General features: G+C 39.9%; 2 protein-coding genes across 11 annotated transcripts in view; one reads left to right on the top strand and one right to left on the bottom strand.

Annotated features, from left to right (window-relative positions):
• The window catches only part of ITGB3BP (integrin subunit beta 3 binding protein), a 23,284-nt gene extending 16,299 nt beyond the window's left edge, over positions 1–6,985 (bottom strand). For 3 of the 7 annotated variants that reach the window (XM_064664987.1, XM_064664993.1, XM_064664988.1), the window contains exons 1-3: positions 5,683–5,765; positions 2,841–2,883; positions 194–332 (exon numbers count right to left, since the gene is read on the bottom strand). In XM_064664987.1, coding sequence (XP_064521057.1) covers positions 194–332; positions 2,841–2,883; positions 5,683–5,741 — 241 coding nt within the window. In that variant the 5' untranslated portion in view covers positions 5,742–5,765. Of the gene's footprint in view, positions 1–193; positions 333–2,840; positions 2,884–3,225; positions 5,609–5,682; positions 6,413–6,887 lie in introns of those variants that run through there. The other 4 variants (XM_064664991.1, XM_064664992.1, XM_064664989.1 and 1 more) reach the window with 3 other exon arrangements.
• EFCAB7 (EF-hand calcium binding domain 7) lies at positions 6,970–27,038 on the top strand. Of its 4 annotated transcripts, none has more exons than XM_064664982.1 (17): positions 6,970–7,063; positions 7,311–7,385; positions 9,425–9,612; positions 12,039–12,250; positions 12,367–12,453; positions 12,941–13,130; positions 13,784–13,908; positions 17,006–17,147; positions 18,147–18,256; positions 18,952–19,109; positions 19,315–19,448; positions 20,876–21,024; positions 22,673–22,882; positions 23,961–24,068; positions 25,093–25,158; positions 25,885–25,953; positions 26,587–27,038. In XM_064664982.1, exons 3-16 carry the CDS (start codon positions 9,426–9,428, stop codon positions 25,891–25,893), a joined length of 1,887 nt encoding a protein of 628 aa, XP_064521052.1. In that variant the 5' UTR covers positions 6,970–7,063; positions 7,311–7,385; position 9,425; the 3' UTR covers positions 25,894–25,953; positions 26,587–27,038. The 4 variants fall into 4 exon arrangements, with proteins under 4 accessions (XP_064521052.1, XP_064521051.1, XP_064521050.1 ...); XM_064664981.1 differs by having other exon boundaries at positions 25,093–25,389; XM_064664980.1 differs by lacking the exons at positions 25,885–25,953; positions 26,587–27,038 and having other exon boundaries at positions 25,093–25,837.

Raw genomic sequence — 27,038 nt, 5'->3', positions numbered from 1 at the left:
TTGTTTCATAAACACTCCCAAGATTTAGAATGAAAAGATTCAAGCTTTAAAAGTCAACATCAGCTTTTCCAAAAGACATTAAAAATTTTTAAGGTGAAAAAGGAAACAAACATAGCACACGAGAGACAAGTTACTAGATCAAGCCAATAATCAGGAAAATATTGTATTAAGAAAGAGGGAATGTTCAACTAACCTTTTGCTGGGGTGTTTCTGGGATTTTGTTCCTTGTGGCTCACAGGGGATGAAAAGGGACTCATCTGGCGTGTTCCTGTTGTTGGGGAGTAAGAATTCAGATTTTTGTTTCTGACCTTCTGAGGTGTTGCATCAGATGGCTGAAATGCAGCAAAATACAAAAATATCGAGATTAACATTGATAAAATCTCTCTGAACATTTACCATCTGGTAAGAGGTTCTCCTCAGGAATTCCTAACTTTATGTACTCCCATAAATTGGAAGCCCATGTTGTATGTTGTGGTGGGTTGCTCTATCACTCCCCCTCCTCATTAATATTAGTTTTACTCTAAAAAAATAAAAGCTCCTTTTTCCACAAAGAAAAAGTCTGTGTTTTCCAGAGATTTAGGTATCACCTGGTTGGTTGGTTTGGGTTTTCTAAAGCAGCCTAAACCTGATATTATTTTTCCTACAGCATTAAGAATTTAAGACACGTAAGAACTATAAGCAACTATTTTTAGATTTTAATTGCATCAAAAGATAGTTATTTCTAATGATTATCTACACAAATGTTAATTTAAAAAATCCCAAGTAAGTTCCTTAAACCCCAAATTTTGTGTCTGGTTTAGGATTTCAATATGTCTAATGGCAGCACTGGTATTGGTCATTAGTAATGTGACTTGCACCACATTTTGAAATGTTCAGTTTGCTGCCCACTCACCTCTGTCTTGTTTTAGTCTCAAATACTCTAAATAATTTCACATCAGCCATCTATGCTCTTGTCTATCAGTACTGACACAACACCTGATGGAAAGGCTCAGTCTGTTGCCACTGTTTTCCCACATCCAAGCAGGTTAAAGAAATGTTTCAAATGATCTTTAAATGAAATATTAATTTAAATATCAATGCCAATTTAGGCACTTACATGTCAGCAAATCTCCAATCTGCTCACAGTTTCAGGATATTTTTCCTGCTTGAACAGCAGCCACCTCTGGATATGGATAAGCATATCCACATGTGAGCAACTACCTGGAGGAAGTTACTGCTGTACTTACAAGGACAGTATTTATTTGGCAGTAAGAATTTCTCCCCCAGTTATGCAATTTTTTAATGACATCATGCAAACATTCCAAAATCTAAAAACACTGATTTTTGATCTTTAGTTCATAGGTATTTTAACCAGGAGGTGGAATGACAGACTCCTGAAAAATAGGGAATGAACTGTAGAAACAGCAAAGATGAAACAGATACTTCAATCAAATAATGTGTGTTTACTACTTCATGTTCCTTCCTACCTTCTAAGAAGTTATTTAATTATGGCACACTTTAAATCTCTGACATGTCATTAGAGGCACCGTATGAACTAAAAATCAGGGTAAACCCACATCACTGAGCTCCCACTGAAAGTTTTGATCACTCAGATGGGCTTTTGTGAAGCTTTTTGCTACCCAAAACCTGAATGCAGGTAACCATCCAATAACTCCTTTTAGCTCATCTGCTTTAAGGCAGAAAAAGAATTCCAGGGAATTTCAGCTGGACCACTCACCTACAAAAATGTTACCACAGCCTAAGAAACAGATGCACAATGACACTCACAGCTGCACTGTGAGCAGAACAAGTTGGGTAATGGTACACTAAGCTGCTAATTAAATTGCTAATGATTTTTTTTTTAGTGCCACTGCGGTATTTTGCCACCTTTGTTTAAATTTATAAAAAAATATCTAGAAAAATTTTTTAAAATTGTGAATTTCTGCCTTGCTAAACACCAGTGAGGCCTCCAAAGATGTGCTGCACAGGAGCAAATCTCTTCACAATGGCACAGAGCTGGAGATTTCCTGGGGGCTCGTTTGCTGAGCAGTTATTTCCCCCTGTACTTTTCCCAAATTTTCCTTCCTTTAAAGCCTGCCATCCTCCCAAAATCCTCTACAGCAACACCCACCGTGGTAGGAGAGACAATAAACCCACATATGTCCCACCATGCTGGGACTGGGAGGACGCTGGAGCTGCATTTACAAAAAATAATAGCACCAGTACAATTTTATTTTCATTGTGATAACTGGGGTGAAATTTATGGCACTGTTTGTACTTTATTGTTTCATTCTGCCAGATTAGCTGAGGGAGGTAATTACAGCTCTGACATGAAAATGCCTTTGATGTTTTCATTTCAATTTTGCAGTTTGTAATATGCAGATTCCAGCATTGCCATAATTCCATATTGTTCCATGTCCAATTACAGGGCAGAGCATTTGCTCCCCAGGATAATGGAGCTAATTTTTAATAAATTATTTCACCAAGGATATTAACTCATTCAGCTCTTGGGTAAATAGTGATGGCAATAACAATGTGCATATTTTTCAAGTGATTCATGCAGAGGTACATTACTTAACACCAGGCAGTTCTGTGACAAATGAAATACTATCAATTTTATACTATAATATTTGTCAGCAGTAATTTTGTGCCTTAGGATTCTCCCAGACAACAGCCAATCTGTAACAATATAAATGCAGCTCTAATGAAACAGCACGTTTATACACACATAATTTTTGCACACAGATACATACACATATAAATATATATATACATCTATAGAAACACACACATATAAATATAAACAGATAGATAGATAGATACATATAAACAGATGGTTCCATACACCAAAAAATACTCACATTATCTTTTTTGACAGTGTCCAACTTTAATGCTCTCTTAACTCTGCAAGAGAAAAATAGGGACAAGTTTTATGGTATCTAGACACAAAGATTTCTTTTAGAAACATCTATAATTGATATTTTTAAAGACAGTTTCCTTTGTTGTGTTTCACATTTACACAGGAAAACAAATGTCATCCAAAGCAAATCTATTAACTGATTAAAATACTGTGTACCAAGAACATTGTTTGTTTAGAAGGATAAAGTGTTTGCATAAGAAAACCTGATTCTCCATTTTATAATAGAGATAAAAATCAAGACATTGAAGCGAAATCACACTGAGTATTTGCTTTTTCCCCAAGATATAAACACCAAAAAACCCACAAAAGCCTTTTCTTTTACATACCTTGTGAGCAAGGGTTGAAAGGATTTTGCCATTAGTTGAAATAATGCATAAAGCCATTTAAAATACAGGTACAGCCAAGGAGAAAAAAGTAGTTTTTCCCATCATTTTAGCTCTTAACATGATTCAGTGCTGCCAGACTATGACTTAACAGGGGAACAGATGCTCTATGTCTTTACAGGTCCCCAAACCATAAGAAACTATTTGCTTCCCTTCTTCCTTCTCCTGATTCAGGAACATGCCAAGCTCTCTCTGCAAAATCTGCTCTGCTGAACTGGATGCCCAGCTGTTAATGGCAACACTGGAAGGGGAAAGCTGAATATTTATAATACTTTATATGGTACAGCTGTCTGCTAAAGAGCAGTCATCAAAATTTTATTGAAGGCAGGCTAAATGCTCCAAGGAAAGAAAGGTCAACATAAATTAAGACTATTTTTCCCACAGACAACTGAAAGTGTTTAAGCACGTTCCTAAATCTTGGTCTAAACCACGATATAAAACAACAAGAAACAAAAAAATCTGTGTAAGAACAGTCCCCAAGAAATGTATATATTATATTGAATTAAACAGGATTTGCAATATACATCATATTTCAAGAACTTGGTTCAGTTTTCATCTTGGAAAAGAACGTTTTGCCTTGTAAGGAATTAAGATGACCTCATTCCAAACATACCCTTTTTAAATTTATGCTGCTGTAAATTAAAGACAATAGGAATGGAAGCACATCTTTGATATGTAACTCAGGTAAGGGTCTTACATGAAAACTGTTTTACAGCCATCTCCATTTCAAAAAGGGGAAGAGAACGTTCTGTCTTAAAAATGCCAAAGGAACAGGTAACATTAAAATTAAAAAAGCCTATGAAATTCTGGCCAAGGGGCAGTGAAAGCTGTAACAGTTTGATGGAATTCTTTACAATGTATTTCTTTTTTAAAGAGAAACCCATATTGAAGGAATCCTGACTCCATTCCACCTTCCAGCCCATGGCAGCAGGGAAATATCCTATTTATTAATGGAGAGGATGCTCTGGGGGCCAGTGCATTTGCATGTTGTACCAAGGCATGTGATGATGGAAGATTTTATGACTGAAAGGCAAAGTAAAAAGCAGGCTCTGGACTCAGCACAGCTGTAGGATGAAGAGAAATGAGAAACTAAATGAAAATCCCATTAAATTACAAACATTGAGAAAAATTTCTTAGGGGGAAAGTTGTGGACTGATCAATGGTATGTTCTTTGGAGTCTCTCAAATATTGTGGACAGGAACGGAGAAGCCCAAATTTCTCTCTGCTGGCCTCCAAAACCCCTGCAAACTCCCCAGATTATGGGGGCAAAGATGGAGCCTCATTCTAAGCACTTAAACATTGGAAAGGGCTGGAATATTACATTGGAAGACACAATTTTAGCTTTAGACAGCCTTTCCTTGTGTTTCCCAATCCATCCTACACAGCAGCCTTGTCTGCTTGTGGCTGTGTTTTTAATGTTTGTCTTTTCAATGCCATAATGTGAGAAGTTACATCAAAATCATTTAAAATTTGTGCTCCCTGCCTTGGACTCTGAAACCAAATTCATCCCCACACCCAACACGAAAACCCTGTTGGCCAAACTGTCTTCCCTCTGATCTTCCAAAAGGTGAGGAACCAATACATGCAAACAAAATTCCTGAAGTATTTTAGGGAACAACACGAAGAGCAGCCGTTCTAGTTTGGGTTATCTTTTTTATATGGCTGGAAAAGCCTCACTTTGGCTCCAGTGCAGAACCAAATGTCAGACTGTGAACAAGAAAAGGGGACGGAAAGATGAGGTACATGAGGTGACAGTATTTAACAACTCAGTCTGAGTTTTCTACCCTTGAATTGTAGCCTGACTAGACTTAATTTATTTTCTTGACCATGCAGAGCATGACAGCACGTGTTTCCAGCCAGCTGTCCAACCTGAAATGATTATTTTGCCCATAATATTTAACAGGTTAAAGAACTTCACTTCCTCTCCTTTATAATTTATGAATGAATGCAACAGCAACAGCCATGTCCAAGGTTAATGCACAAAAAAACCATAAAGAATCAGGGATTTGATCATATTATTTCATTAAAAATGCCCTAGAGGTTATTGTAGTGCATTTTGAGGCCACTTCAGTTTGCTTCCTCTTCAGGTTCTACTTTTACTGGAGAAAAAAACAAAGCACCTCTCTGCTCTTTACATATTGCTCCACCTTCAAAAGTGCCAGGGAAAATGTCTTTTCAATTGGAAAAGCAGAAAAAAATCCTATAATTTCCTGTGTTCAGCTTAAATGGTGGTGAAACTCAGTGTGAGAGAAGCCAACTTCAATAAACAAACAAAAAAAAAATCAAAATTTGTGTATTGTTAAATTTCCTTTGTATTTCCTTTGTATCCTGCCATGACTACTACAAATCCCATGGTCAGGACTGGCAGAGGTTGGAACCTCTGGTAGCTCTAACATTTACCTTTGAAATCCATAAGGAGTTATAAACTGGGATAATATCCCAAGCCTATATGGAGGCATCACGGATCTTATGGCCTCACCTTCCTGCTGTTGAAGTTGGTAACACCTTTTGCACCTGCATCTTTTGTATCCAAATCCTTTGCACACCTGACCCTTCTGCATCCCGTCTCCATGTAAATCATCCTAAAGGGATTCTGATCCTATTTTCTTGTGTATGTTTCATCTATGCAGTAATAGAGTGAACCTTGCTGCTGAACTCTGTTAAAGTCACACTTTCATAAATCCATATTAAAACCTGCTTTTTGCCAATCCCTTCAAGGGAGGGGTCAGAGGATGGACCAGGCTCTGTTCGGGGGTGCCCAGCAATGGGACAAGAGGCAACGGGCAGAAACTGATGCCCAGGAAATTCCACCTGAACATGTGGAAGAAACTCTTTCTTGTGCAGCAACCGAGCATTGGGATTGCCCAGAGAAGGTGTGGAGTCTCCCTCACTGGTGATATTCCAGAACTGGAGCAGGTGACACAGGAACGAGTCCAGGTGGGTTTGGAATGTCACCAGAGAGGGAGATTCCAATGCCCTGCCTGGGCAGCTGTTCCTATGCTCTGCCACCCTCAGTGCGAAGTTGTTCTTCCTCGTGTTGAGGTGAAACTCTCTGTGTTTTCGTCTAAGATCATTGCTCCTTGTCCTGTCGCTGGGCCCCACTGAAAGGAGTCACCCCGGCCCCCTTCGGAAATAGAGAACACAGAGAGTATCACCCACAGCAACATCACCATCACCCACAGCAACATCACCATCACCCACAGCAACATCACCCACAGCAACATCACCCACAGCAACATCACCCACAGCAACATCACCCACCCAACCCCGCCAGGGGAACCGCCATCGAAAGCATTCCCCGGTCCCTGTTTTCCTCTGGAAACAAATCCCGCCCTGTCCCCGGCCGCTCCTCCCCTCTCCCGGACGACCCTCGGCGCACTTTTCCCCTCAGGGAAGGGGCTCGGGAGCCGCCGCTCGGCGGGAGCCGCGCTCCCCTCACGGCTTCCCGCCCTCGGGATCCGCCCCGCCGCCGTGAGGGGAGGGGAGCGGAGGGAAAGGGGAGAGGGAAGAAGAGGAAGAGAGGAGGAAAGGGGAGCAGAGGGAAAAGGGAGGAAAGCGGAGCGGAAAGGGGAGCAGAAAGGCTCCGCTCGCCCCTCGATACCCACGACATCCCGCCGCCGCTCCCGCCGCCTTCTCGCAGCTCCCGCCGTGCTCCCGCCAAACGCCGCCGGCTGGAAACGGCGCCGAGGGCGGGCCGGGCCGGAGCAGGGCGGGGGAGCCCCTCAGGGCTGCGGGGCCCAGGCCGGGGCCGAGTTGGGCTCGTCGGGCCCCGCCGTGCGCGGTACGAGCCGGGCCGGGGAGCTTCGGGCGGGAGGTTCGGGGCGGCCAAACGCACCTCAGGGGTCCCCTCAGAGGTCGCCGGGGGGGGGGGCGGAGGGAGGGAGGATTGTTGGTTCCCCTCAGATGCGCTGGGGGAAGGGGACTGTAATGTTTTCTACGGTGGGGAGTAAATTTAGTCCTTGAAAGGGGCTGCGCCCACCCGTGAGGGAGGTGACGAGATCCATGAGGTAAAAGTTTCCTCTTTTCAGGTGGGCGAGGCCGGAGCAGGGCGAAGCTTCCCAGTGCAGGCGTGCGTGCTCTATGGATGAGCCTCGGTCCTGAAGGTCAGTGTTGTCGTGAGGGGTCTGACTTTGTGTATTTGGAATAATTTCTTCACCTAAAGGGTGTTCAGGCATTGGAAGGGGCTTCCCAGGGAGGTGGTGGAGTCCCCATCCCTGGAGGTGTCCAAGGAAGGACTGGACGTGGCACTCAGGTGCTTTGAGCTGGGTGACACGGTGGGGATCGGGCACAGGTTGGACACGGTGGGCTGGGAGGGCTTTTCCAACCTCAGCGATTCTGGGGTTCTGTGATTCAGTGACTAAATTCCTGTTTGGAAGATGTTTTTTATCTCTTAGAATCATACGACCAAAAATCAAAGGTAGTAGTTCTTGTGTCATCTTCCTGTTCTATAGAATCACGGACTGGTTTGGGTTGGGAGGGACCCTAAAACCCATCCCATTCCACCTCCTGCCATGGGCAGGGACACCTTCCACTATCTCAGGTTGCTCCAAGCCCCATCCAACCTGGCCTGGAACACTTCCAGGAATGGGACAGCCACAGCTTCTCTGGGAAACCTGTGCCAGGGCCTCACTACCCTCACAGGGAACAATTTCATCCCAATATCCCATCTAAACCTACTCTCTCCCAGTTTAAAAGCCTGGCCCAGAATGCTCCCCTCCACCTATTTTGTCTAAAGTGTCATTTATCCAGTAAAAATGTCCCAGCACAAGCCATGGGGCTGCTGGCAGTGCTGTCACTGAGCCATTGCTCCCTGGATTTCCCTCAGTGGATTGGTAGCACTTCTTGGCAGAACTGTGGCCCACACAGGAAATATCTCAGCAATGGGAAGTCCAAGGAGCACAAACGAGAGTTCGCATTTTACAAACTAGTTACTGGAAAATTAACATTTATTCTTCTTTTCCTTCTTGACTTTCCCCCCAGTTCCATTTTGTGTGTGTAACACTGGTGCTTTATTATAGTGATACCCGTTTGCAGGAGCCAGACTGTGGCAGGGGGTCCCTGTGGGGTCTTTCTAGTGCCTGTGTAATATTAAAGTGTCAGGCAGGCAGGCTGGGTATTACAAATAGGGTACTTCATCCATGAGAAGAGATTATTATCTTCCTTTCCCAAGTGTAAAAGCCCTGTATAACTCACCAAGGTGCAAGTGATTTAGGCCTCCCGAGTCAAAATCCAATGAGTCCTGAAGGGGACCCTCTGATGTCGTTGTCTTGTTGCTGAACTTGAGATATTCCATTTATTATACTGGAATATATTTTCTGAAGTCAACATTGGGTAAAATAATACGAGAGGCTGTTAGAGCAACAGCAAAACAGGATTTAGTGGCCCTCTGTGGTGGCCTTCTAAAAACCTTAATCACCCTTGGAAAAAGCAGAAAGCTGCTGTTACCATTTACTGGCCATTGGTGAGCAAACAGCATCAGTTACTGCTTGGAACTGCTTTAATAATTGAGGAAAAAAGCGAGTTTCATGGTTTTTTCAATTCATTAACAATTATATAGTCTAAGTTGCTCAAAGTTTTATGCATATTCTTAAAGTTTTATGCACATCTGTTTTTATTATTTATATTTGGATAACTCTTAGAAGTAGAACTGTGTGCTTGACTTGGCATATTTGAAAGACTGAGGGTGACGGCTTTGACCAGTTTTGCTTTTATCCATATGTTTTATTGAGTTACAACTGCAAGAAGAGAAAGCATGGATAGCAATGGCTTGTTTCACAGATAACGTGAGAAGGTGTTTTTATGCTTTCAAAAAACATGATTATATAATATTTCTATTATCTAACATACATTAGATAATAATTGTAATGTCAGATGTCTGAAATTAAAATAAAATACCATAAAATTAAACTTTTTTACTGCCAATGAAGAATAAGTTGTGAGTTAATAAGTAGAGCTCAAGCTTTTTTTTTTTTTTTTGTGGATCTCATGGTGCTACCTACAAGTGTAGACAGTTATTCCCATCCCAGATTTAGGCAATGGGAAGGATATCACCTGAATGTTAGGATAACTGGTGCCAGTCTGTGTTTCATAGGACAAACAGGGAAATGGTAACAAATTCTAACTGTAATTGTGCCCTTCCCAGGATGGCCAGCAGTCCCAGGAATAACGCTTCCCTCTCCGCTCAGAAAGCCACACAGGCGGAATATTCCCAAGGGAAGAAGTCCCAGCATACAGAAGAAGCAAACTTCTACATGAACTGCAGAGCAGCTTATCTGACTGTTCTGAAAAGCAGCTTGGAAAATATCAGATCCAGAGAACAGCTCAGCCTAGGTAATGATTTGATCCTTTTCCCTGTACCTGTTGTGTGGGATGGGGACAGTGGGTGGTGTACAAGCAGTTCAGCACTGAGAGCATCCCAGTGCATAGGCTCAGTAATAGTTTTAAGGAATTCACAGTAGTTTTGGATAAGGTTCAGATTTCAATATCTTTGAAGACATTTTCCTGTTGTAAAATATCACATAGTGATTTTTCGAAGTTTATAGGAACTGCTGTTCCTCAAAGTTTTTCATTTTCCTCAAATCCTTAATCTTTGTTGCTGGGTGTTGGATGACTCATGGAAGTGGGAATATCAGACAGAACTTTTTTTCTGTAAATCACCAGTGTGAGTGCTCTCAGTTCAGTTTAGGTTGGGCAATTGCCCTGGCACAGAAAATCACCATAACTGGTATTCCATAGGAATTCTTACTCTGTATTTCCACTCCTGCTGAGTTAGGATGCTTCCATAGAATGAAATTAAAAGTTTTCATTTTTTAATCCAGACTGTATTTGTGTCAAAGTTGTTCCTGTCAGCAGTACAGCAGGAAAGAAATCTCTCTGGCTGCTTCAGCTGCACTAAATAAAGCTGTTGGTAGAATCTGACTGTACTTGTGTGTTACACTGGTTGGAGTTTCTTTCCCTACAGCAGTACATGAAATCCTACCCATCAGCAGGCACATTCTTACAGCATGTGACTTAGTGCTCTCCAGGCTTCCTCAGCTGTAATAAAAGTGCCTTTATAACATCCTAATGATAGCTTAGGATAATCTGGATTTTAAGGTAGGGGTGGTGTGAACAAGTGTCATCTCTTTAATATATGCTTTGGCTTTCATCTCTATCCACGTGCCACTCGGCTCCATAGCAAGTGTTTGGGCATTTTGGTTTCAAGGTTAACTTTGAGAGGGCAATTAGTCGCTCAGACTCCCAGTCTTTTCAGAAATATTTAAGAACTTGTGTTAGAATTTGTAAGCATTGAGAATTATAGAATTATATTGCATCTTAATTCTGGCATTTCTCAAATGTGCTAATGTTTAGACATCTCTTGCTACATGATGTTTGGCTGATACTCTAAACTGTCAAGTATTGAACTTAGAGATTGGCCCTGTGACATTTTATTACTAGGAGTTTTGCTTATTCACAAGTGGCAGCTTCATTTCCTGTGCATTGTAATAATACTGAGGTTATTTAGCAGAATCAGTCCATAAAGAAATATAAATAAAAGGTGCAGGCTAATTGAATTTTCACAAATGCAGACTTGGGAGGCAGGTACGGTATGACAAGTGCTAATCTCCCTGGATATATAGAAACACAGAGTTGTACATTAGAAGGATAATCTGTTAAATGTAAGTAAATACTTTGCTGTGCTGACATTCCAGGGAACTCTGCTATCCACAGAAACAACCACACAGAGTGACTGCCCTTCCTTGGCTGACCTTGACTCTGCAATCTCCAAACAATTGCTTTGTGCCCAAGCGTGGCACAGATGAAGATATAAACTGTGCTGTGTCCTCCTGGCGCTGCCTGCAGAGGTGACAGGGCAGAAATCTTTATTTAGTCCTTGGCATTCAGCTGCAGATTAGCAACAAAGGTGTCTGGTTTTGTTTGTTTGTTTTGATGGTGACACAGTTGCCCACCGAGCATTGTAACGATGCCACCACCTCGTTTCACAGATGGTCCTGGGCAGTTCTCAGCACAGGCCTGGTCAGTGCTCAGCTGGCTCAAAATCAAATGTCAGCCCAGGTGGAGATGAAGGATCTCTTGTGCTTCCCTAAAAGACTTGATTATATGGCAAGATACAGAGGCATCCCTCTGGATTCACACAGACTGTTCATTTGAGTTTAATTTCAATTTAACATCATACCTTCATCACACTGAGGACTGATGAAAGGATGTTTGCAGTGAAGACTTGGAAGAGGCAAACTAGATCTGGGAAATTAATGTTGAAGAATGCCAGGTGTGAGATCCAAGGCACTGGTTGCATGTGTGGGATTGGCTGTTGGCTTTAATGTGTATCTGTTGGTATCATTTTTCCTTTCATGTTGTGTAATTTGAACTGATGAGCTTGAATGTGTAGATGGGACAGAAAATATTGTTTAAGATAAATTCTACACTAGATCTCAGTTTTTGGCAAACTAAGTGGAAAGACAGATTTTAGTAAAACAGGATCTAATAATGTGCAGGTTTACAAATAATGTGCTATTGATATTAAGGCACAGGATATAGGCTGAATTTTACACTTGTCACTTGGGAAGACTTGTCTTTGAATTTGTGCATATTTTGATTGAGACTATACCCAAGACTGTCCTTTAGACCCACTTTTCCCTTGGAGTGATTTGGCTTAAAAAAAAGGTCTGAACATGGAAAATGATTCAAGAATGTTTTGAGAAAACTCCTTTACTGACAGCTGGAATATATAGTTAATATTGTGTTATATTGTTCAGTACTTCAACAGGCTGGAAGAAATCCATCTCAGAAGACCATTAATAAATATTGGACTTCACAAACAACTGCACTGAATTTTGATGATTTTTGTGCTATTTTAAAACAAGAAAAGCCAGTTACAAAAACTGAGCTGCTCGAAGCATTTGGAAAAATAGACACAGATAAAACTGGATATATTCTACATGATGAACTCTATAAAATCCTTACAACAGTAAGTAGCAGTGGAAACTCAATTATCCATCTTTAACCATTAGTAGAGATTTTGGAAATGAGATGGTAAAACTATGCTACAGTATAAGAATGATTGGTTTGTTTTTTTTATTGCAGAGAGGTGATAAAATGACTTGGGATGAAGTGAATGCAATTACTAAACAGGCTGATTTTAACTGCAGTGGCAAACTTGATTACAGCAAGGTATGGCAAACAGAGATCCTTGGTTTTGTGTTACTGACTTGGTGTTACTGACTCGATCAAACACAATATCACCACCTCCATGTGTCTACTGATGATCTTACCCAGGATCCCAAATTGCCTGGGACTAAATTGTGAACTGGATAAACAGCTCACAAAGATTTGTGCATAAGTATAGTTTCATAGGAGGAAAACTAATATGATTTTTAACAAAGGATTCTGTCTTCAGATTTCTAGAAAGAAATATAAATCATCTGTTGGGTTGAAAGGCAAACTTAATTTTTATTCAATATTTGGACCTCCTTGTTGAATGGCTCCACTTTACTGTGTTACTGGAGTGGTTGTTCTGAGTCAGGAAAATTAAAATTGTGCTTGAATAGAAAATGCGTCACATCTGCTGACCTGTCCTTTCCTTATTGATGTTAATTTTACTCCTTAAAACCATGAGAAAGAATGTTTCACTTACCAGATTCCCTTTCTTTCCTTGCAGTTTTGTGAGTTGTACCTGAGCACCAGGGAGCAGAGCTGCAGGACTGCCCGGGAGAGGCTGGAAGTTGACAGTAGGTTGAGGCAGCAGCAGTTTGGGAATCAGGCTGAAAATTCCTCGGAAGGGATCCCACTGCCAGTGCCAAAACCATCGCCCAGAATCTCCAAGAAAACTGATCACAAACTACCAAAAGGTGTTTGTATTTCACATTGGGAGTTTTCTTCTGTTGGAGGTGAAGCTCTGGGTCAATGAGCAGTTGAGTTTTTGTTGAATTTTTCTCAGATTAGTGAGGATGTTATTGATTAGTGTAATTTCTACAGTGACAATCACATAAGTATCTCAGCAGAATATGTTCTCAAATTGCTAAGAATAAGCTCTCAGATTCCTAAGAGTGAATTCTGTTGGCTGTCATGTGACACAGCCCAGAGGGAAGAGAGAAAATGAATGCTCAGATGTTGCAACATAGACAAGTTATTTATTTCCTTCCCAGATCAGAGATGAAACCTTAAACATTTATCAATAAAATGTGTGTTTGTTTCAATTATCGAGGCTGCTCTTCCAGCACAATCAATAGGGGAGTTTAATGTTCTTCCAGGAGTTACAAAGATTCTTTAAAACCTTCCCAAACTGGAAAAAGACCACAGACTGCAGAGGTGCAGTGTATGGAATATTGCATGGAATTTGTGCTGGTTGCAGTCGCTTCAATTCTGGGCAAAAAACCATTCTGACAAACCAGTGATGAAGGGACTCAGTTTGTCTGTGTGCTTACAAACACCAGGTTTATGATAAATAGCACTAGGAGGGGGTTGAAATAATGTAATTGTAACTAAATATCTGTGTTTGTAGCTGACAGCAGAGCTCCTTCAAGGCCCTCATCAGCCCATAGTGGCAGAGCTTCCACTTGCCCCGCTGTCAGTGTGGGTTCCAGCAGCAACAGGAGCACAAAGCTAATTGAGCCCGACACAATGAAGGTATCACACTGAAATTATGCTGTTTTCCTCTAGGCACACATGTTATTGCATTTTAAATAAGCTAAAAATCAGAGAAAAATGACTTCTTATGTTTTATTAATAGTTTGTCAAGGGCAGCTATAAACTACTGAGAGTTTGATATGTGTTATTATTAACATTTTTATATACTGTTGGTTTTGCTGACATCTAGTTATTGAAAATAATTTTTCAGGTGTGAAGGTTTAATAGAACCAAGTGTGTTTTTTTATAAATGAAACCACTGTTGGAGAAAACGTTTTAATGACTTCTTGAGAAATTTAAAGTTTAATAATTTATTAGGTTGGTGAGAACTTTAAATGCTTAAGTAGTCTGAAAGATTGTGTATCATAAACCTTTACATGAAAGGTAATTGGAAATAAATAACAGATCTGGGAGCATATTCAGTTTGTTGGGCATTACTTTCTAAATATATGCTATAGCCTGAAAATATTGATTTTTAGTTAAACTAATATGTTCTATCAGTATTTTCTTTTGAATAAATCACTCATTCAATATAAATTCCTGTGGGAGAGAGACAACAAAGTCACTTTGCTAAGTCAATATTTGTAGAGTGTTAATATTGATCTTTTTTCTTTGTTTTCCCTTTCCTGACTGAACCTTTACTAGTTTTCTTTCACCAGAAAATAATAGCTGCAGAAATATAAAGCATTAACTGGAAACTGCTCAGATACATTAAAAATGTGCACCTTGAGACTCCTGTATAAAAGGGAAAAAATGGTTATGACCACACAGTGTAACTGCTGCTGGAAAACTGAACTGATTGTTCTCAGGAGCTACATTTTTGTTTCAAATAACAACTCTGGATTTGTTATTGAACTCTGAAGTCCTTTATATCTTCCACATTGCTATACAGTGACATTTGTTCTATATGAAAATTTAAAAACATCATCTCAGAGGAATTTTTTGCAGTCTGTTTTGGTATCTGGACCTCCATGCAATTTAACCTGCAATTTCACCTTGTTCAAGCCTGATGTGTGGGGTACAAAAGCAGCACACACTCAGCTGAGATTGGATTCTTCTTTCTTTGCACAAGCCAGTAAGAACTGACTGAAAAAACCAAAGCAGCTGCAGATATCAGTTAGTATTGATTAGCATCATACAAAGCCTGCAACCAATCAATAAACATGAAAAGGTAGAACTAGAACTGTTAATTTTTATAAACTCTATTTTGCACAATGCAAACTCTGTCAGAATCAGTGAATAAATAAATACCCAGGGATTCATCTGTGGTGTGGATCAGAATGTAGCACCCAAAAATTCTTCTTAGTCATCTTCTATTCAGAAACATGTATTTATTTTTCTCTGCTGTTCACCTGTGGTTTTGGGGCAGTAAGAAAATCTTGCCATGAGGAAGTTGGACCAAAACCAGTGTAACATTTCTGACAGAGGAGAACACTGGAAGTGAAAATACGGTAAATGTCTGAATTAAAAAACCATGGAATGTGTTCCTAGTGCATTCTTCCATGTGTTTTCTTTTTCTCAGTGGAGTTTTGGGATGTGTTCAAAGCCATATCAATAAATTTGGGGAGAAAAAAACGAGCCAGTTACAGATGTGCATAAACATTGTGTTGACCTGTTGGGCTTCAACTGCAGCTGAATCCCAGTTCATGAAAAGACTGATGGAGATGTTAAATTTCTGCAGAGTGTTCTTGGTGTTGGTTTTAGTCAAGATTGAAAGACATCAGGAAAAAAAGAGAGTGGATCATGTCCTGCAAATGGAGCTCTTTGCTTTAATCTCAGGAACAATTCCTGTCACAAACACTGTTTTTCATTTGGAATTCTGCACCGGTGTGTGGACAATTTCAGTAGTAACTTAAATTGCAGTAGCAGTGACCAGCAGCAGGTAGTGCCTAAATTTCTATACAATCAACATTTCTAACACAAACATTTCCCACTTTGGCTGTTATTTGACAGCTTCTGTTATGCTTTGAAGTGACATAGTAAAATCAAACCAGAAAATCATCTTTTATCTTCCCAAATTTGCCTATTTGTAATTTGACATGGATAATTTAGGGCACTTAGCACCACCTTATGCTCTCTGCAAGAATAACAGTTCAGGATTTGATTTCCTAAAGCTTTGATCAACTTTTTGTCCAGCAGTTCTGTCAGGTATTAAACTGGGAGACTAAATGAGCAAACACCCACTTACCTCAGCTGTGTCATGTTTTAAGGATGAAATACTTGTTGCCTTTAGATCAACATCTTGGAGGAACATAACAATAAATAAGTTGAGATTAAGATAGTTTCCAGCTATGTAAAATGAATGAATGACAGGTGTTTAGAATAGAGGAGCTGATCCTGTTCCCACAATAGTCAGTGGCAAAACTTAAGGCTCTTAGATCCATGAGTCCCTGAGTACCCATTAATCCAAACCAGGGAAGGCAAATCAAGGATGTCTCACATTCCTCAAGGCATACAGTGTGTCTGTATTTATTTTATATCTTTTTTTTTTTCTTTGCCAAAGAAGTATCATTCTAATGATATTTGAAATTGAAAATTGGGAGCTGCTGTTCAGAAAAAATAAATAATTGAAGCACGGGGCTGTTTCAGCAAAATCATGGTATCTCTAGAAACATTATTATTATTCACAAACACAGCACTTTTCAGTTTGCCTTTCCAACAGCTTTGACAGAAGTCAAGAAAATTCACATTGTTTGACCAGTACTTGTGTTTGTGATTTATCTGAGCAAATAATCCCTCATTGCTCAGCTAATCAGTTGTGTTCCTTGCTTGGTTGGCCTGAGGGATGTAGCAAAATTCCAGCCTTTTGGTGGTAAATCACACAGTTCAGAGAATTTCATGAATTCACTGGCAATTCAAATTTGATTTTATCTGTTTGAGCATTGGGGGAATCTGTTTTTGAGGCATTTTCACAAGCGAAGCAATAAAAATTGACTACAAAAAGGACTATTTGAGATAATTCTTGTTTTTAAAATAGGGTGTCAGTGCTGTATCTTGTGTATTTTGTGCAGGATTTATTAAATAATAAAATCAATATTTCAGAGAAGGTGCTTTTATCCTGATCAGAGATAAAATCTAATACTCGCTGGGTTCCCAGGAATGGCAGTGTGCACAATCCAAAGGCTGCTTCTACTTGGAAGAAGATGGTGAAATCATCAGTCACAAGTACAGGGTGCACTTCCCTCAGAGGTCCTCAGTTTGTGTCACCATCAAGCCTTTAAATGTTCCCCAGGTAGAAGGTGAGTGTATTTTTATTTCATTTTTGCTCTTCAAAAGAGTGAAAGCCACCATTAGATCCACCTGGGATCAGTCAGTGCTTTCCAAACACTTTGTGGTTTACTAAGGGGCTTTGTCTTGTTGCTGCATTGGAATTGTTTTCTCTCCAAGAAGATTATTTCTCTTCTAATCCTGTAAAACAGGAGCCATGAGATTCCAAAGTTGGTTTAGACTCATCTGTTGTGCTACAGGTTGGTGATTGATTCTGACTGAAGCTGGTAATAAAAACTTCACTGCAAATAATTGATGGAAAATAGTCGTTTTCCAGTTACTGCCTGGCTGAAATGGGAAGCTGATCAACAGACTTCAGTGAGAAAAAGGGATGTGAATCTGACAGATTGGAGTAATTTAACAGATTCGAGGATGTCTTGGTGCTCTGCTCAGAACTTTGGGGTTTTTTATGGCACCCTTTGTACCTGTACCTTAGACGGTTCTGCTGCAGGATTGTCCAGACATTGTCTGTAACCAAAAAAACCCTCATCTTTTGTATAAAAACATTCTACTTTTGCCCAATATTATTGTCCTGTGTATAGAACTATCTCTGTGTTTTCTTGTGGAGAGGAAGGCACAATGCTGGTGTGTAAGGAAAGGATCCATGTCAGCAGAGCAATGACCTTTTTAGGAGAAAAATGTCTTCACATTTTGAACAAATTTGTGTGGTGTGTAACCACTCTTTGGTATTCTTGACTCTTAATAATAGAGCTATTCTATCAATACTTCCTAATGATAGAACTATTAATAGGAATAATTATCTGTAAGACAATCACAAGGCTTGGAACAATTTCTCTGATTGGCCTAAATAGGAAGGAAATCCCAATATCATATAATGGATTCTTAATTTCCATTTTACACTAACAGGGATCAACATTATAAATACCATGAATATATCTATTTTGAGGTCCAAGGAAAACCACTTTTGTGCCATCATTAAGCATTTATGTGTGGAATACTTTTCTTTTTAGGAAGATCTTGTCACTGGTTGTCAGTGGATACAGCTTTATTTATTCTGAAGGAGAATGAAACCCAAGAGAATCTACAGCTTGTGAGCTTTACTGAAGTACAAAACAAAGAGGTCAGATATTGTTGTGTTCCAGTTCTGGTTGTTTGTTATTTAGTGTGTATGTTGATATTATATGGGTGAGTCCCATGTGATTGGAAGGAATTCAAGCTGTGCTAGTCAGATTAGAGAGAAGCAGCACATTGTCCATGCATGTTCCCTTTCAAAACTGACAGCACTTGTGCAAAGTAAGATGTAACAGAATCACAATTCCACATGTATGGAAGTTTAATGGAATTCTTGTGAGAACCACGTTATTGTGTGATATGTTGGCAAGTATTGCTGAGTTGCTGGTTACATTTACAGATACTCTCAGAAACTCACTTTATTCCTGCGCCTTCAAACCCAAAATTTCAAAGGCAAAATGTGTTAAAATTTCCTCTAATTTTCTTTCTCCTTCCACATGTAATTTTGAACTTCACAGAGCACAGGATATTCTTATCCTCTGACAGAAGTAAGGGAGGAGAAATGCCAGCATTAACTCAGTTCTGCCTTCTCCCCTCATCTCTGGTCCTGTATGTTTTCTTTAAATCTTATTGTAAGAGATTCACTAGGTGTTTTTATCTTTAAAATGGCATCTCTAAGGAAAGCACCCAGCATTACCAGTGTTTTCAAGTGATTAATCACTTTTGTATGGATATTACTGGTAATAAAGGAAGGCATCATTTGAGAAGTGAGTGACAAACTTGCCTGTGTTCCTCCAAGAGCAGATGTTTGGCTGGAAAGGGGAGCTTGGATCTGGGAATTACTGGCTGCTCCCGTTCACAACAGGCTGCAGGCTGAGGAAGGGGAGAACACAAGTTACTGGAGAAGCAAAACTGGTGTATAGGGATGAAGATGGAGAGCTGGCTCTCACCAAAGACTTCAGGTGAGTCATATTCCCAAACAGGAATTCCCAAACTTTCTAAGAGGGTGTGCTCCAGCTAAAGTGCGGCTTTTTGAAAGCTGTATCTTCCTAAAGTGTTCTTTATACAGGATATTCTCAAATGGACTGAACAGTTCCTGACAATATTATGAGCCAGTAAAGCAAACAGAAGCCTTTGGAAATAGTTTTGCCTTTTTTAATCTTTCAGAGCTGCTTTATTGGATATATTTGAAACAATAGATTTGGATGGGAATGGCCTCCTGAGTCTGGAGGAATACAACTTCTTTGAGCTGAGAACTAGTGGAGAGAAGTGTGATGAGGAAGCATGGGCTGTGTGTAAAGGTAAGTTCATTGCTGTACTTAATTAAACTAATTAGGGCCATCAATCTACTTCCAGGTTGTACGTGTATAGTATAGAAGAGCTGAGTATTTTGTAGCCTATTCCAAGAACACATGTGGATGTTGTTCTCTTCTCCTTTTGTTTTCTTTTTTCCTTTTCCAGTCTCCTGTCCTTTGTTTTGCTTCATTCTGGTGTGTGTGCCACTGACCTTCTGCTGAGAAAGTTCTTCCCATTCCTAATTGTTTTGTAGCTGCCAAAAACTACAGGTTTTCTAATCCTGGATCCCGTGGTGAATGAAACGGTAACAGGTATTTGTTTAATCCCTGTCCTTTGTGCAGATTAGGCTGGGGCTGCTTTCCTATCTCACAAAGGGTTGAGAGGTTCATTTCAGTAGTGTGTGTGGTGCTATAAAATGGCATCCAGAGTTGCTGTGGATTGCCAGTGTCTCACTGTGTATCAGCCCATGTCATGTTTGACATAATTCCTTTGTAGGCTGTGACATGCTGGCTGAGATACTTTAGATCTGGCAAATCCTTCTCATCATTTCTCCCCAAAACACTCCAAGGTATTGGATTTTTTCCTAATTGATGGAAAACTCATATAAAATCCTTTTCTCTAACTTTCTCCTCTGTTTCATCCCTGTACTTTTCCACACTTGGACTCTGTCAGGTGATGCCTCTGCACTTATCTCCACACAAGTAGGAGGGGTAAATGTGTGTCAATAAATAAGGGAGGAAAGAGGAGAATCTGGTGAATGTTTTACCAGGTCATTAATCAGTTGAAAGGGTTCAGACAAATATCATAAATCCTGATACCAAAGTTCAAGCCATTTATTACAGCAGCTGTACCCTTGGATAGATTTATTAAATTGGTAATCCCTTTTTAATAATATATAGTAAAGATTTAGCATTGTTATGAAGATGAGAAAACCATTTTTAAAACTCTCTGTCACAAGGACATTTCCATTATGTGTTTGCTGACATTAGAGTGATATCTATGATATTCTCCCTAGAGAGGGGTGTTAGGATTACTGGAGTTTTATTGCTTTTTAGGAACTAAGTAAATCATTTCCATATCAAGGACCTCAAGCACTAAGGGTGCTGGTTCCAGCTGACTTTCATTTCCTGTTCCTAAAATACCCCTTTCTGCAAAACTCAACCACAAAGTTTTAGCATAAAGAAAAAAATCAATATGAACTGTTTGTGTTTCAGGTTATCCAAGGGACCAGCTGTTTCTAGGTATTATCCCAAATCCACAGGGAAGCTCTGCAAAGAGCACATGCCTGGTCAAGGACAGTCCTTCCCAAAGAATATTGGAGAGCCCGAGGTTGCAAAATGGCTCCATCTTTTAAACGTTGGCTTTGGAAGGATAAAGGGTGTTTGCAGAGAGAACAGGCTTTTGAGGAATACTTTCTATTTCCTTTAAACAGAGAATTTTGAGATGAAGAAGAATGAACTCACGAGACAAGGATTCCTGGATTTGAATCTCATGGAAGCCATGGACCGGGAAGGGGATCCCAGTGACCTCTGGGTCACTCTGTTGTCCCTGGGCTACAACAAGGCCTTAGAAATGACAGAGGTATGAGGGACACAAAGCAAAACCAACTGCTCATGTTTAACTGCAGCACTGTTTGGGTCTGCCATGAACTGATTCCAGCAGCTCAGGGATCCACTCCAAACATGGTGAATTCAGGATTTACACTGCTTCCTAGGATAGCACTTGGATTGCTGAAAGAGGAAGTTTTCTTTTTGCTTTAGAGAAAGACAGGATTTTGTGGGTTGTAGAGGAAGAAATTTTGGATTATACCCATTGAAAGAGTTCATTGCCCTTGCTGGTGAGATGTGATAAGACAGTGATGGTAAACTGTGACCTCTCAGCAAACTCAGAAAATGCAGCACTTGCTCTCCTTAAAAAAGCCACTTTCCTGGCCCAAACCACAACAAAAATGGATCGTTTTTTTCCACATGATTCAGAATTCCTAATTTTCAGACATGACTATTTCTGTTATTGTTGCCTTTCACAACAGTGTCTGAATGTGTTCAACATAAAATTTTAATGAAGAGGCTTTGGGTGACACACTGTTTACTTACAGGCCCAGGGATTTTTTTCTAAAGTGTATATACACTTAGATATTTTATTTTATTATTTTATTTCGTTTTTTAAATTTATTTTTACAGAAATAATTTTGGTGTTAATAGTTCTCGCTCAAGAAAGAGGATCTTTTTAATGAAGAGGAAAAAATGTATGAAAACTTAAAGAAAACATTAAATATACAGATAATTAAATATTTAAAATATCTGTGTGAAACAAATATATGCAGACCCCAAAACAGTCAGTATGAGAGATACCAGCTCTCAGTGAAAATCTTGGCATCCTGGTGAGTGATTTCACGATGAGCAGTTTCTCCTTTTCCTCCGAGCTGTGGTTGGCAGAGCCCCTGCAAAGCTGTTTTTCTGCATTTCAGCCGCGAGAGGGAGCAATCCTCCAAGAAAGAGGATTTTGGGGAGGTTTTTATCCAGTTGGGAATTTCAGGCAGGTGTTTTGTGCCTTACACCAGCTGTGGTTTATGGCTCCAGCCTTTGCTTTCCAAAGGACAACATTAATCTAAATATCTCCATCTGTTAACTTGTGTCTATCACTTAACACTTTAATTCCTTGATTTCAAACAATTCAAGAGTGGTGTTTTGGGAGCATTGAGCCTCTAACAAATTAAAGGCAGAACTTGAGAAATCCTGGTGGATTCCAGCAGGCATTTGGAAGGAACTGAGGTGCTGTTACTGTATCTGAAAAAATGCAAACTCCTGGTTGTTACACCAGGAGTAACATTGCTTGATGCAACAGGGCAGGTGTATTAAATCTGTGGGAAGTGGCACAAATAGCAACAGTGTGACAGGGAAAGGAGTCAGGGTTGTTTCAGACACTGGAATACATTTGTACTTCATCTTAATTCCTGTGCATTTTGCTATCCAAGGAAGGGTTTCCTGTGTTGGAGCTGAAGGCACCAAACTAGATATTGAGTGTACTGTGGCTGGCATGAAAAATGTCATTTGTCCTCTAAAATACTGCCACGGCTCTCAGGTTTGGCATATTTGATATTCAGGGACATACGTGTATTTGGGTAATTCTACTTCAGAGCAGATATGAAAATACTGAGGAGCTGTGGATGAAAATGTGAGGGGGAAAGCTACAGCTCAGGTGATGATAACCCCCCTATTTTCCATTGCAGGCCTGTCCCTTTGTCATTGACATCTATGCAGAGAGATGCAAACCCCGAATTAAAGCCATGTGTCTGGAGGCAGGGGGCTCCCAGCTCAGCAGGGCTGTTTGCAGGGCCGTGGTGAATAAAGGAGAGCCCAAAGTACTGGATGGCTCTGAGAACACTGTGGTGCACACCTACAAATCAGGCAGGAGAATCACTTCTGTTATTGAAAATAAGGTATGGCATGAGACCTCTGTGGGGTACTTTGTGGGAATGTCTATTGTTACAGTTCTTCCTCCCTCCTGTTTGTCATATTTGAGAATTACATTTTCTGATATCACATTTTGGTATCTATTTCATAAAAAAAACACCCCAGTGCCTGATGTGCTGCTTTTGACATATGACTCGGACTTCTAAACATCAGTGTCAGAAAGGACAGTTTATTAAAATGAGGCAACCGGTTCTAAATATCATATAGAATCTGAATATTTTTGTGTTCACATTCCAATTTTTCAGTATTTTGATAATAATTGGAGACACAATATCATCATAATATGAGAAAACAAACACTAAGAACAGGAAATAAAATCACAGAAAGTTCAAAGAGTACAGCATTTACACTATTTAGCATTTTCGGTGTCCACAAGAAAGTCAAAGAGCAGTGATTTGCATTGATTGTGTTATGGATGAATTATTAACTGGTTAGTCTGACAAGATTATTACTAATCCAAGCTAAGAATTGTAAATGCAAGCAGAAGTGGTTGGTGAGAAGCAGAGATTTTAAACCTTTCTGCATAGAACATAATGAACCTGCTGTTCCTTCTCAGTCTCATTTGTACCAGGAACTGTGAGTAAATAAACACAGCTCAGTAAGATGCTGAACTTAAGATGCTTTAAATCTGAAAAGATCACAGCAAGAAGTATATTTTTAAAAGGGAGAGACATGCAAAAGGGAATGGCTTAGAGGACTAATATTAGGCTCCCTGAACTCTGGGTTTAGATGTGCCCTTTAGGGTAGATGTTCCAGAGTTATTTATATGTTTGGGAATATGTCAGAGAAGGAGGTGAGGTCTGCACTCAGACAGCTGGATGCTCTCTGGTATTTCAGTGAGTCTTCAATTTCTGGCAGTAGATCTGGGCTCTGTTGGTGCAAAGGTACATTTGAAACTGTTACTCTTCAAAAAGTATCCTTAAAGCATTTCTGTCCTGTAAAATAGCAAAGTCAGAGGAGGCCAGAGGGATGTGTAGTCCTTACAGGAAGAATAGACAGTTAACCAGAAAACTAATGGGTTCCCTCATGTTTTTTCACTTACAGTCTGAAAACAAAGTGATTATTCATGTCAACAATGAGCAGAGTAAGAACTGCCTAAATAACAGGGGACTTACAGTTTTTGCTGTAGAAGTGGCACCAAAATCCATGATGGTAAGGGGTTTTTTTAATTTTTATTGCTCAGTCAACTTAAAATCTAAGCAATAAGAAAATCATATGACATCTTTATAGTTTTCTTTTGTAGATCTTTTATCATGAGAAGGAGCATGTGGAGAGTGGCATCTTCATGACCAGTGCAGATCAGATGTAGTTCTTGATGTTTTGTTATAAAAGTCCATAACAGTTCAGTTTTTCATACTTGGGCCTGTCTCAGTTGTCCATCCAATACATTACCATTTACTAATAGTTTTAATAATCCTTTTCTAAGGCTGTGTTTTCTTTTTATTTTTCACTTTAGCAAATTTTAATCAGAGACATTGATACCTGTGAGGGACAGACCAAGCATGCACTAACCAGAAAGAGCAATAAATGCATTGCAGTCCTTCTGCACAGTGTGATTTGCAGACAGCTGCTTCTGTTAAACTTGGCTTAAGGATGTTTAGCCACGAGGCATTTTGATCTCCTGATCCTTCTTGCAGAGCTGGGCAGGCTGTAGTGAAAATTCTAAATGAGAGTTCTAAGGGATAGAATGTGAAAATGCATTACAAATGCAGATGATGTTTTCCTTCATTTATTTATGAATAAGATCCTGGTTTTATTATTCTATAAGTACAGTCCCTTTGTTTAAAAGAAGAGGCTTCCAAGCTATTTTATGTTTCCCAGCTTTCCCATGTGGATTCAAACCCATTGTAAACAGCACAGTCCCGTGACACAGGCAGGGCTGGGGCCTATTCTAATACTGCTGCTGACACTTTAGATATCCATAGGTTGGTCCTCTAAGGTGTTTTTTAGTTGTAATTTAGGCTTCATTCAGTACTGGGTTCAGTGGCCCTGTGAATGTTTTGCTGCCGTGTAATTAAATTCCATGGTAATTTTTGCCTATCAGCCGTCAATATGGATGAGGAATGTTCATCATTTAGTGGTGCAAGCACTGAAACAGTTCATTTTGCTTACACAGCACCTGAGGTGACAGTTCTCCAAACCCAGCTGTTTCACCTGTTTTCTCTCTCCTGTCCAGGTCTGTCAGCACGTGGTGCCCCTGAACGAGCAGGAGGAGTGGGTTTATAACTGTGTGCACTCCCTTGTCCGTTAAACCTTCTGGTTACAGAGTTGGGAACAGTCACACCAAACCAGGAGTGGTTTTTGGCAGCTTCCAGACAATTTATAATCTCGTCCTTCTCAAAAAGCTGCCATACATTTGTGCTCTGCAGAGTTTGATTTGTTAAAGCCAATGAATCACATATTTCTGATATCACTTATTTCTGCTAAAGGCTGTGAAGAAACACGTACAGTGATAGATTAGGATGGAATAAGTGTTAAGTGTGTAAAATCCTTGACAGAATAAATTATTGGTATGAAAACACTGAGGCACAATAAAAATTAGTGCTGTTCAGTAGAAATACAACTGACAGCTGTAATATAATAGTGTTTTATAAAGGCTGGTTTCCCTAAATATGCTGTAATTTTCTATAACATGTACTGTAGTCCCAGCACAGGCTGGAACTACTTCAGTGAGGAAAAACTTACTTTGGTGAATGAGTCTGGTGGGTTCCTAATTAAACACTGACGTGGTTTTGGTGTGAGAAGGATAAAGGGATGAGGCTCAAGATTTTATTTTGCCTCTTTCTCCTTTTTTCCCCTCATTGATAATACTCATCTTGCACTTTTTCTGTAATGACTGCCTAATTTTGTACTCTTTTATGTAAAATAAAGTCTGCCTTTTTGTATGCAGTAAAGAAATATTACCATGTGAGGAAAATGAAGGTTTGTCTTGGGCTCTTGACTGTTAACAACAATTAATTATTTCCAGGGTAGCTGAAATAAGGAGACTGAAGTGCACCAAGTTTAGGCTGCAACAGCAAAGAAAACCAGCTTTGAGGTACTAAAAATATTAATCTTACTTTTCTGGTTCCTCTAAATGTCTGTTAATGTGGGGAAAAAAAAGGATGACCCTGCCCACTGGATGCTTAAAAAGTGTCTGAGTTTAAAATAGCTGTTAAATGTACGTGACCTCATGTGTAAGGGCAGCGAGGAGTGTTGCAAAGCTATTTTTATCTGCCATAACTCCTGCACTCTGCTGTTCCTCTGCTGTAATCTTACACTGGGCAAGTAAATGTCAGTGCCAAAAGGAGAGCTGGGCTCTGATTTACACACTTGGTGCTAGGGCAGGTTTCCTGGTAATCCTTTAGTTTTCCATTTTTTCCCCATAGCGAGTACAGTAGATGTGGTTTTCATTTTCAGAACTGTCTAAAAGAAGTAGAAGTTGAGGCCACACAAATATTTGGTGATTTCTAGCTCTGCCTGAGTTCTTGAAATGCTGCCTCAGGCAAGGTGTGGGTAAATCAGAAGTTCCCAGCTACGTGTCTAAGGAGGAGTTAGGAAATAATGAGACACATTCTCTGTAGAACAGACACTAGGAAGTGAGCAGCCCATTATTTGCATTTCTCTTGTTTGTCAAATCAGTCTTTTTAGATGTGGTAGGAATTCATATGCAACTCTCTCTGCATTTTAGGAAAGGAATGGTTAAGGCTGAAGGAAGAGCTTAGTGGAGAAATCACTGCACAGGAAAGACTTGGTTTTGCTGCAGGTAAAAAACATGGCACAGCAACAGGGGAACCTCATTTATGTTCTGATCCTCTTGCTGCTAGGAAGGGTTTAATTACCCAGATTTTAAAGGGGGAACATGAGCAAGCTCTCCATGGCAGGCTCTGCCTTTCCTGCCCTGGAGGAGATGAGAATAGAGATCTCAGAATCTACAGATTATTTTCCAGTTTGCTTCAAGTCCAGGTGCCACCAAGACAGAAAAACATTCCAGCTTCTCTTTTCAAGGCTGAACATAGGTACCAGCTTATTTTCTTCAAGGGGAGACATTTGAGAGAAAAAGTGTCTGTAACACCTGTAATTTTAATTTCTGGAATTACCTTACTTTTGAGAACTGGTGCTATAATAACAAAGTTCAGCTTC

The sequence above is a fragment of the Pseudopipra pipra genome, chromosome 9 (assembly GCF_036250125.1).
Source record: "Pseudopipra pipra isolate bDixPip1 chromosome 9, bDixPip1.hap1, whole genome shotgun sequence".
Taxonomy (NCBI): Eukaryota; Metazoa; Chordata; class Aves; order Passeriformes; family Pipridae; genus Pseudopipra; species Pseudopipra pipra.
This window is presented reverse-complemented; position numbering and strand designations above follow the sequence as displayed.